General features: G+C 40.7%; 1 protein-coding gene across 1 annotated transcript in view; it reads right to left on the bottom strand.

The window, feature by feature from the left end:
- Positions 1-1,667: 1,667 nt before the first annotated feature.
- Positions 1,668-12,107, bottom strand: part of Dip2b (disco interacting protein 2 homolog B) — a 240,745-nt gene continuing 230,305 nt past the window's right edge. The window contains 5 exon segments of the mRNA XM_047551774.1: positions 1,668-5,735; positions 7,572-7,695; positions 8,473-8,650; positions 9,874-9,948; positions 11,356-11,413. Coding sequence (XP_047407730.1) covers positions 5,483-5,735; positions 7,572-7,695; positions 8,473-8,650; positions 9,874-9,948; positions 11,356-11,413 — 688 coding nt within the window. The 3' untranslated portion in view covers positions 1,668-5,482.

Here is a 12,107-nt window from a genome sequence, read left to right as displayed (position 1 = left end):
AGCAGAAGAGTGCCACTGGGTTTGAATCCCAGGATGGGGGAGTGGAGGTGGGGAAGCAGCTCCACAGTTTCAAAAAAATTTGGTATAAAATCTGCAACGATTATGCAGTGAAAAATAGTATCTGAGGCTGGGTGTGGTGGTGCATGCGTATAGTCCCAGCAACTCAGGAGGCTGAGGCAGGAGGGTCAAAGTTCAAAGGAGTTCAAAGCTAACCTCAGCAACTTAAGCAACTCACTGAGACCCTAATTAAAATACACAAAAGGGATGGGGATGTGGCTTAGTGATTAAGTGCCCCTTGGTTCACTCCCTGGAACAAAAGACTACTACAAAAAAAACACCGTTATCTGGCTACCTCATCCTTCAAATTCAGTTCAGATGTTACCTCCCTAGCATGCTGTTCCTCACTATTCTTCCTCATCTGTGGATTGGTTGGCTTCTACCTGCTCTCACAGTCCACCTGTTCTTACTTTAGTATATCTTATACTACATCATATTGTGACTGTTTTCCTGTATCTCCAGGACAGTGATTTGACATTTTTTCTTTTGCTTTAGCTGTTGACACAATGCTTTGTGCTTAGTGATAGGCACTAGTAAATGCCTGTTAAATTGGGAAAAAAAAAAAAAAAAAAAAAAAAAGTGCCTACCTGCCAAAGTAACTTGGACCACGATTTTTTTTTTTTTTTTTTTTTTTTTGGTGGTACTGGGAAGGAATCTATTATGGGCACCCTACCACTGAGCTACGTTTCCATCTTTTTTACTTTTTGAGACAGGGTCTTAGTAAATTGCCAAGGCTGGCTTTGAACTTGTGAGCTTCTGCTTGGCGACCTGGGGTGCTGGGATTACAGGCATGTGCTGTCACACCTCATTACTCCGACCATAATTCAAGGACCAGCTTCAGTCTGAGAACATGCTCAATTTGAATGGACCTCCCATTAAGTTTTCTAAAGCAGGAAATGAAGGAGCAAATATCTAGGAAAAGCTGAAATCCAGTCCAATTGCAGATTAGAAAAAAATTCAAGCTTATGATCTATAGTTTTAAAAATACCAGTACCAAGTAGGTAAGAGGAACCAAGTATAATTGTTACATTTAAAAGTCCTGCAACAAACTGTGCACAGAGGTACAAGTCTATACTCCTGGGGACTGGGACAGCTAAGGCAGGAAGATCTCAAGTTTGAGGACCAGTCTTAGTAATTCAGTGAGACCCTCAGCAACTTATCAAGACCCTTTTTCAAAATAATAATAATAATAATAATAGGGCAGATGAGTAGCACAGTGGCAAGTGCCCCTGGTTTCAGTACCCCCCACCAAGAAAGTCCTGAGCCTCCTTGTTTTTTTTTTTTTTTTGGGTGCTGGGAATCGAACCCAGGCCTTGTGCTTGCAAGGAAGCACTCTACCGACTGAGCCTATCTCCCCAGCCCCCTCTTGATTGATTTTAAGTGACACTGTTGTTCCTTAACACCTCACTTCCTTTAATCACACGGAGTTTGGATATCTGTGTTCACTTTCCTTACATCACTCCAGCTGCTGTTGGGTCTTACTGTCTGAAGTCAATTTAAAATCCACCAATTCCTGGGCTGGGGATATAGGAAGACATATAGCTGCACATACACACAAAAAATCAATCAATTCCCGAGCCCCCACCCAATGCAGGAAGAATTAAACATAATCAGGCATCAATATTTATTAACACAAGACAAAGGAAACACATTCAATGAGTTAACAGAACACTGTCCAGCCAGATGTTAAATTTAAAAACGTATATCTAGTCTAATTTCAAATAAATAAAAAAAACCCTTTATACATAATTACACAGTACTACAGTTTGAAATTTGACACAGGTAAATATATGACGAACGTAAACAGAACAGCATTTAGGACTAAAAAATTATTCTTATATCTTTTACAATCTCTTTCTCTGGACAAATAAGGCCCATCTATATATACCTAAATCAGAAAGGTATGAATGGTAAAGAAAAGGCCTATTGTGTATTTGGAGTACTGCAGCTTCTTGCTCCAAACACTCTTGATTTACATTGAAGCAGACAACAAAAATAACATAAGGCATAGATCATGTTGGAGTTTGAGGGCGAGGTGATAATTCCCTCTTGCTTAGTCTGAAAGGTTCCTGGATATTCAAGAATAGTAATGTTATTTGGCCAAGATATTGAGCACCGTGCCTGGGGCGGAGACCTTAACACAAATCTAAGGCCTCAGGCCCTTTGTTGATTCAAGGAAAGCTTAAGCCAACACTGTCCCAGGACGAAAGGCGACACAGCGACCAACAGAGGCAATGGTCCCTAAACAGCCTGAGGCAACACAACTGCAGGGAAAAGAGCTAGGTACTGAGGAGAACTGGGCTCTTTGTGCAGCAAGAATTAAAGACTATACGGGTTCACTGATGCCAATTAGCAAGATGGGGCATTCCAAGTCTCCCCCGATGTACAAGACAGCTTGTGTTAGCTAGCTCTAAAGGGCCTAAAAACTTTTCAAGTTACTTCTGCTGAGGACCAGAAAGAAGTCCTGAAACTTTAAGATCAAAAGATTTCTCTTAATCAAGATGGGGCATGCTGCTAAGTGTCACGTCCACCCCACAGCATAAAACCCAGGCAGAAAGTGTTTTTGAGAACTGGAAAGGCTGTGGGAAGGTTGTGGTTGTTATCAGTAATGCCCTCTTAGGCCTGTTTTGAGAATCAGTTCTACCACAACAGTTCCACTTTATGTGGAAGGGCAAGAGTACTGTCATCAAGAGGAAAAAAAAAAAAAAATTTTTTTTTAACTCAAGTCTGCAATAAACCTTAAGATAGACATTCAATCTGCAGATGACCCCACAAACACTGTCAAGGCTAAGACTGAACTCTTCCATCATTCCAGAAAACTTTACGGAGTTACTGATGAGGTTCCCAAGGACAGCTTTCAGTTTTCTTTCTTCTACTAGCACAGTCCACTTTGGGGGATATGCAAGAAATCAGTAAAGCAGTCACATGTCAGAAAGGAAAAACAAAGATAAATAGAGGCTTGAGGACCGACAAAACTAGATAAACAGCCCAAAATGACTGAGAGTTGGCCACACTCTGAGATGAATGGATAATGAACTTGAAGGAATGAATATAGATCTTTGCTGCCCAATATGATTGCTACTAGCCTAACATTTGCTACTGAAGCACTGAAATATGACTAATCAAACTGAGATGCATTTAATACACACTGGATTTCAAATACTTAGTACCAAAAAAGTAAAATATTTCACTAATTTCATACTGATTTCACAATGAAAAAGTATTTTTGATACACTGGGTTAAACATATTAAAATCAATATCACCTATTTCTTTACTTTTTAAAATATGGTTACTAGAAAATCGAAAATTACAGATGTGGCTCACAATACATTTATAGTTGAAAATGTGTCCCTAGATGCTGATACAATGCTCGTGTTTGAAAGAATCACCAACCAATCCATAGGCTAGAGTCTGCTTATAATTTCTTAGAATTGAGAGATTATGGAGAATAGAACTAGTTCATACTCAGCCTCCCCTGCTTTTGTTAGTCATTAAAAATTGTTTTAAGAGTGTTACTTTTCAAATAAGCAGGTGATTTCTCTGCAAACCAACCACTGCTGGACACTGGGATTTTCATTTGCCCCAGTGGAAATGCTTCTTTTCTGTATGTGCTAGAACCTTCCCCATGTAAATTAATTCCCTCTAAAACACTGAAAAAGAGATCTGAACTGCAAAGTATCTTGAGGTCTTCCCTCTGTGGAGAATGAGCTGGGAGAAAAAGAACTACATAAAAGGGAGTCAGTCATAAAGTGGCTCCGAGTCATGAGACTGTAAAGGCGGCTTGGGAGTGCTGCCCTAGTGAAGGGTCTGGTCTTTGCTTTATAAACCTTATTTTCAGGGTAATTACAAGTCTTAAAAATTGTTTAAAAACACATTTAGTTTACATGATGTTACAGTGGGGTAAATAATATGTATTATTAAAATAGTCTAAATAAATATTTACACAATAAATCAGAATGGTTCAAAGAGAACCACTCTGATTTAACAAGTTAATTCTTTTCACTTTTGAGGTTAATTTTAAAAAATATTTCTGTAAGAAAAAAATAATAAAATTTAACTATATTCAAATACATGAAGTATCAGACCAAAGTAAGGAAACTGAGCCAGAGGCTAAACTCAGTTCCACACTCAGTCTGCTTGGCCTGGACAACAGTTATTTCATAAGCGTTTCTTGCATACATTGGACTTCCCCTATTTCAGCATAAGCCTGGCTATTATGGCAAAGCAAACTGATCAGTTTTGAGATGTGTAGTTATGTGGCCTTACAGTTCCATGTGATCTCTGATCCCACTGCCCTCCCAGTCTATTATTCTTGATTTTAAATGCTCTTCCCTTATGAACTGAAAGGACAGTGGGCACTCCTCAATTTTCAGAAAACAAAAGCTCTATGTATGAACTGTAGGCAGATTAAGGGGCCTGGAAAAAGAGGACATTCTAAATTCTTCTATAGTCACTCAACGTGAAAGATAGTTCCAACACCAGGGCCAGAATGAACTATTGTGTTCCTTAGAATACGTAGGAAAAATCTGATAAATCTCTGCTTTTTCTTAAGTTTTGATTTTTAAATGAAGATTTTCAGCTCATACAGACTGAATCCTTAGAAGCTTAAGCTGATATCGGGAATGCAAGCTTTAAAAACAACCATAGGCAGATTTAGTTTATAAAATACACCAGCCAACAAAGACATAAACAATGTGCAGCAAAACCTGCGATTTGCGCTTTTTAGTTACCTAGTCAATATCACTACATTAAGAGAATATTGAAATTCTCTCGAAGTAGAAATGTTTCTACTTTGGTTGCTGTAATTATATGTGCCAATTGTTCAGCTGAATTATGTGTATTCTTATTTACATGTTTAAACACTGATCAAAATGTTTTACAGTCAAGAATTACATATATATATGTGTATGTATATATATAAAGTAATTCTCATATTCAGTGGGTTAACTGATTTGTTTATGAGTTGACTGAAAGTAAGCTGAGTAGTTTCATATTAACAAAACCCACAGAACATCTAGCTAAGGGAAAATAGCAAAATACAGTACAGAGCGGGTAACTGTATAATTCAGACTACCCCTTCATGTGAATTCATTAAACTCCCTTAAAAAATTCTAAAATGGCATTAGATAAAAATACAAATATGTACAACAGATGAAAAAAATGCAACATGCAAATAATTGCTTTAGTAACGTGTTGCTCACGCTATGTCAAAGCTAAGGTCTAACAGACTGTTAACATTTTTTTCATTTCCCATCACAGAATTCCCCTTTCCTGCGTGTTGTATGATTGCAGAATTCCACAGGATGAGATGAAAGATGTAATGCAGGCATCTCAGCTTATTTCACATCATTTGGAAACTAGCTCCTAGCCACGGGTCTTCAGTCTCTGACTCCTGGGCAGGCCTCGGCAGCCCCCACAAGGATGCTACATGTTGTAAGCCACATAGATGGGGTCTAGCTGGTCAGCCAGGAAGCTGTCACGGAGGTGCATCCTCTGCTTCTCTCCTCTGGAGTTGATTGGGATAACACCTGGGTCCACCACAACCACGACACCAACGATGAGGTAATGCTCTTCTAGGACCACATTGGTCACTAAAGGAACCAGATCAAGAGCTTCCTGTTCAGAGCCACACAGTTCCACAACCACCACAAGCAAGTTGGTCCACGTGAACACAGCACTGAAATTTCAATAAAATTTGGTTAATGTGTCATTACATTTCCAACCATCTTTTACAGTATCTTCCAAGACTTATGCCCATTTCTCTGAGAACTGCTTTCTCTCCTGGATCCCAACCAGGAGACCAGAAGTCATGTTGTAATGACCCTACCCCAGTGACCACAGCTAATAAACGAGTCATCCAAAATCTCCTGGGGTCTGGGAAAGGACTGACAGTTGGCAGCTGGTCATTAGAACTGAGGACATGTGTATTTGGACATTCTGGGATGGCCAGAGATGCAAAGAAGCTCAGAGAAAATGAAGTCAATGTACGTATGGCTTTTTCTTTCACTTAAACTTTTTTGAAGAGAGGTTCTGTTATTTGCAATGAAAGAGCTCCAAGATAACATTCTTTTAAAATTTATCTATTTTTTGTGGTACTAGGGATTAAACCCAGAGCCTCCCACATGCTAGGCAAGTGCTCTGCTGCTAAGTTCAACATCCCCAGCCCTTTAAATTTTATTTCCAGACAGGGTCTAAGTTGCCCAAGATAGCCTCGAACTTGTAATGCTCTTACCTCAACCTCCCAAGTAGATGGGAAACTACAGCATGTGCCATTGTGTCCAGCTCTAGATAATATTCTAAACTCAACATGAAGAGAGCCTGTCTGATTTCATATGAGCAAGTGTTCCCTATGTGTAAAAGTGCTGTGAGATAGAAAGTCAATTTCCATTGAGTGGGGTTACTGGGTTACAACATATGACCTGACTTGTGATATACAGTGTTAAACTTTATAAAGTGGTTCAGATCATTAAGAAAAACCGAACACGATATCTGCTTGCAATAAAAGTCAACATCTACAATTTGAAGGTATCCATGGCATAAAGTTTCTCTGCATGCTTTCCAGACACTTTTTTGTCTAAAAGCGTTCTTGCCTTGGTCAGAGTGTGGTTCAGGTATTATTCTGGGGAGAGATTCTGACCTAGGCAAGAACATCTTTAGAAAAAGTAGTATGTGGAAAGCATGAGCAACCATCAGAAAAATTGTGGCTATTTAGCAGGGGGAAAAACTTATGCAGACTTATTAAATGGATAGGAAAGAAAGTAGATGGATTTGTAGTCAAGAACCCAGAATGAAAACAAGTGGTAAAAACCACAGGGTTTTCATTTTAAGGAATTTTAAGTCATTATGAGGTAGGATGATATCCTTTATCAGGGAAAACACAGGGGTAATTCCTGCTGTGAGAGGGAATTGGATGAGAAAGTAGCATTGATTCTTTTTAATTTGTTCCTCACTGACAATTTAAGAACAAATGCTGCCAATCAGGAAGCAGGGGGGAGAGTTCTAGCCTGCAGGCCTGTAACCCAGCTACTCAGGAAGTTTGAGGCTAGTCTCAGCAACTCATTGAGACCCTATCTTAAAAAATAAGAGACGGGGATGTAGCTCAGTAGTAAAGTGCCCCTGGATTCAATCCTCATTACCCCGACCCCAACACACAAAGAGTCTTTTGACCTTAAAGTTATGATTCTTCCCACCATATTACAGGAACTTCCTAGAGGCAGGCAGATGATCTGCTAGTCCCGTCTAATTGAAAGAGTCTATTCTTAAAAAAGACTCAGTTCCAGTGTTCAGAGAATGAACTTCAGTGTTCCCTGGTATCTCCATGGCCTTCTCTGGCTCCTGTGAATAGGCTTTGCATAGCAGATCATTCATCCAAGACAAAAGTCAATTTATTTTCTAACTTGCCATGGAGTTTCTGGTCTGCAGATAGGTATTCAGTATGAATGGCTGACTAAACTGATCAGTTTTGAATCACTCTAGAGCTGAGGTAGAGAACAGTCTGTGCGGGGGAAATTACCATTCAGCAATGCTCCTGTGGACCCGAGACACTGAGGTCTCAATATCAATTGGGTGGTATCGTAATCCTCGCAGCTCCAGTGTTTCATCCAAAGCTCCCACCACATACAATGCATCATGGCGCTCTGACGGAAAGAATATACATGTGGTTCAGACACATACTGAGTACAATATAATGTTGGAGCTAAAAGCACAGGGTTCATATGTGCTCTTACGAAAAATGATGGCGCCTGCTCAGTGTGGAACAACTGCAAGGAGATAAGGTCCAACTTAGAACTTTAAAGTGCAGCAAGTTACCTATGTCAGTTCTGCAGTGTGTGGTGCAGTTAGTGTTGGGTACTTTCAAGGGGCTATTAATGCCAGTCGGGAAGAAAAGGTTGAAACTGGATAGCAGAGAAACCATGCTGATCAACAGGACGGAGGGTGACTGGAAGAAATGCTACACGAGAGCCTTGTCGAAGTACAGGCTTATTCCCAACATGAGAAGCAAAATGGTTCCCCAGAATTACCATTCCTGCCCCCTCCACATCCCTATGATTAGGGCTGTTCTTCCTATTTCCAAAACTGTGTGCAGGGGTAAGCAGGTAACACTCGCCCAGGAGCTTGTTGGGGGTTTGGGCTCAGCCCCACAGGGCTGTACATTTACTCATCTTCAGGTCCATCTCTGGCTGTCTAGCAATACCAATACTCAGTTCCAGGATGTTCATGCAATTCCCGAGTGCTCCCCTCCCAGACACTTCAGAGAGCAGTGTTACCTCAAATGAATACAAATTCACTTATGGGTTCAAGAGGCATTGAAGGCAACAATTAAATACACTTCACATGGCTCAGACAGGTGGAAGGAAGCCAGTCAGTGATATAGAAATGAAAGAGCTCGAATGGGGAGAAGTGGTGGAAGATACCTCCAGTGGCTGCTGTGAGCTCAGTCCTGCGGACAAACCCAAGGTATCCGGTCCGAGCCCAGAGTGTCTGTGCAGCATCCCCAAAACTGAGGCGAGTGTTGAAATGATCAGCTTGAAGAGTCTCACTATCGTAGATGGTGTAGTAGCCACTGGCTGTATGGGGACTATTTACCCAGATCTATAAGAAAAGGGCACTGGTCACATTTCAACAGGAATAGACCATATCACTTCAATTTTTCTAGGACAGATTATTGTGATTTTGTAAAATTTCATTTTTATACTAGTAACACAACTACAGCAATAAGGGCAGCTGACATTAACTTAGTGTTTATGATGTGCTGAACAGTGAGGTAAGCACTTTATATGCCTGACTTCAGATGATTCTGACATATAGGAAATGACAATGTAACTCACACTATTGTTATTCCCATTTTACAGATGAATAAACAAGCATGAGTAATTCACCTAAGATGCAGAAACTAGGAGTTGGCTGGCTCTAGAGGCTGCACATGCTTCTAGAGTACCACAACTGTACCAAGCAACCATGTCTATGCTTCTGTGGTACAAAGTTCTCAGGGAAACACCACAGGACATTGTAAGCAATAGCTGACAGCCATGATAACAACAGCAGACACTATTTCTTGAGAATTATGAGACAGGCACTATTTGCATTAACTTATGATTTTCCTTCATTGTTGAGTAGGCTATTTATGGATGGGGGAAGAGGCCCAGAGAGAACTAACTTGCTCAGTGTTGACAAGCATAACTGGTGGAACCCAGCTCATCTGGCCTCTGCAGTTAACAAGACTCTTTCCATTAAACTATAGTATCAAACACTAGTGTCCCTCAAAGATTTGGGGGAAAAAAAGTGTTTTTGAGTATTTTATACTAACACTAAAATGAATACAGTTTAGAATATAAAATTTGCATTTATTTTTAAAACTTTATATATGTAGCTCCTTTCATTTACAGCCCTTCATAGGTAGGATTTGCAACTTCCTTTCAAACTAATGGAATGACAGTGGACAGACCTGGGATTACTTCTAGTTTGGGAACCTAAATTTTCTCCTCTCTCTCTGCATTGGGAAAAGTGCTCTACACTGAGCTACATCCCTAGCCCTAAATCTTCTCTTTTTTTTTTCCTGTGGTGCCGGGGATTGAACCCAGGGCCTTGTGCTTGCAAGGCAAGTACTCTACTGACTGAGCTATCTCCCCGGCCCCCTAAATCTTCTCTTGATCCCATTTCAATCTCCTTTTTCTGTCTACTTTAGACTCCTGCCTTATAGAAAATGAACTATTCACAATGAAGGAAGTTAAATCCAGTTTCACTAGCTTCTAGGATGTGAACCCTAAAGTCTTTTGCTACTGACTTTTCAGAGTAAAAATGAAAGGTATACCTACCTCACCTAAGTGAGAGTCTCCAACAGGCCCTTTGGTCTCAGGATTAACAATAACCACTTTCACTCCAGGTAAAATCTAAGAATCAAGGGAAAACACAAACATTGGGTTTGAGGAAATCTAATGACCTCTAGGAAATGTGCCATGACCTGCTGGTGATGTGGAAGTGGCAGAAAGGCGAGGAGTTGATGAAGTACCCATCACTGAAGTGGCTGACTTGAGGGGATAAATAGTGACATCCTCTGTTTTGCTCCCACTGAATCTTCCTCAGCTCAGTGGAGACCAGAAGTCTAATAAAATTCACCCCAAAAATAAAAAAGGGAACCTGTCCACCATCTCTTCAGAGGAATAAGAAACTGCTGACCAGGATCATAACAGCAAGATTCTGTAGAAAACTTAAGCACATAACCACCCTTTCTCATGCCCTATCCTGTTCACAGGAAAGACAGCATAAACCCCTTCAAACAGAACAGCAGCAGGGAGGGATGGCCTGAGACTCCACTCTGGTCATCAGCTAGGACTAGTGAGGGGAACGGCACAAGTAAGAGAGGGCAGCATGAGGGCAGTTTCACAGAAGAACAAAAAGATATCCATGTTCCTGGGATCATGAAAGACATCCTCACATGCCTGGGATCTTCCGCAGGACAAAAAGGGAAGAAACAGGTGCTGGCTGAGAGAATGGCTGGGAGCTGAACAAAAGAAAGACCTCACTGGTTAACCGTTGTCCTACCCTCTTGAATCTTTTTTATGTTGGTTTTCTAAAGTCTGAAGTTATTCCAGAAACCCTACTATGATTATTTTGGCTCAATATCTAAAACCTTGAGGAAGAAAGAAAAGAAAACTGCTCCCTTTAATCTGGACAGGAATTGCACTCATTCTTGTTCGAGTGGCATGCCTGACTGGACTGTGGCAAACACAGATCTGATGAGGCAATATTGACCCCCATGCCATTGTGAGGAGTTCACAAGGGAGAGAGATACCAGAGTAGGCTCCTGTGGGCTGACACAGGTGGTCATCAGAGTTAGCAAACCACTACTGAACAGACCTCTCCTTCCACCTGTAAATTCTCACTCTAACCAGGAAACCTAACCTATGGAGTGCTCTCTCCAGTATATTTAATCTCTTCTCCACTCTGACTTTTCTTTCAACTTTAATATTTATAAAGATAGACTCAGTTGTTTTTAAACTTTGCTTTTCTATACACCTTGTATACAATGAACATTCCATTTTGCTGGTTTGCCAATAAAAATAACATGTCCACTGGATTTCCTAAAAATCTATGGAAATTAAGAAAGTCCAATATTCTTGTTTATGTACCCATGTGAGTTTAAAAGTATTAGTTAGGATGAAAGTGTGCTGAACTTCTGCAGATTTCAAACAACTCTTTGCCTTAGATACAAGTATTTCACCTGGTTTCACGTCTCTTTACAGTGACCCACCTTGCCACACGGCCCACCCTCTCAACAACTTAGCAGGAGAGAGTACCTTTCCAGACTCCGAGAGCAGCAGACTCTGGGGGGCACCCCGTTCCACAAGACGAACCCTGCAAAGGGATAGTAGTTAATGTACTCAAACATTTCTAAAAAAGAATTCCATCATGTCTACTACCTTCCCATGACCTCTAATTGGTCTCTCCTTCTCCTGCTAGAGCAGGGTTTCTCCAACTCACATTCTGGTCACATAATTTTTTATTGCAGGGTGTTTAGCAACAATCCCCGGCCTCTTCCCACTAGATGTCAGTAGCAGCCCTTGTCTTGACAACCCAAAACATCTCCTGACATTGTCAAATGTCCGTGGGGCAGGAGGCAAATCTCCCCAGTGAGAATGCTCCCTAAGAGAGGCCCGCCACCTGTGCAGGCTGGGTCCTTGCCTGAGACACACCAGGGAACACCCGCCAGTGTGGCCTGCGAAGGTCTCACTGGCCAGTGCTCGCCTTGAGACAAAACTAAAATTTCCTTATACACGGAGGAGGAGGTGGCAGGCTTTTACCCCTGGGGTTCAGACAGAATCTTATTTCAAAAACCCTACCCTGCCTCATGTATCATGTCTATTCTATCTTTTATTTTTAGACTCTAAAAGGGACTGTCCATTTTAGTTTAATTTATATCAAAGTCGCAAAGTATTTTTACACAGGTAGAAAGTAAGCATTACATTTTAATATTAAAGACTAGTGCAACAACTGTTAGAATTAAAGCTTTCTTTTTATAAAATGAAAATCTTGTCGGGCATGAATGGAA

The sequence above is a fragment of the Sciurus carolinensis genome, chromosome 4 (assembly GCF_902686445.1).
Source record: "Sciurus carolinensis chromosome 4, mSciCar1.2, whole genome shotgun sequence".
NCBI classification, from domain to species: Eukaryota; Metazoa; Chordata; class Mammalia; order Rodentia; family Sciuridae; genus Sciurus; species Sciurus carolinensis.
Note: the sequence above shows the minus strand (reverse complement) of the source record. Positions and strands in the feature narration are given on the sequence as shown.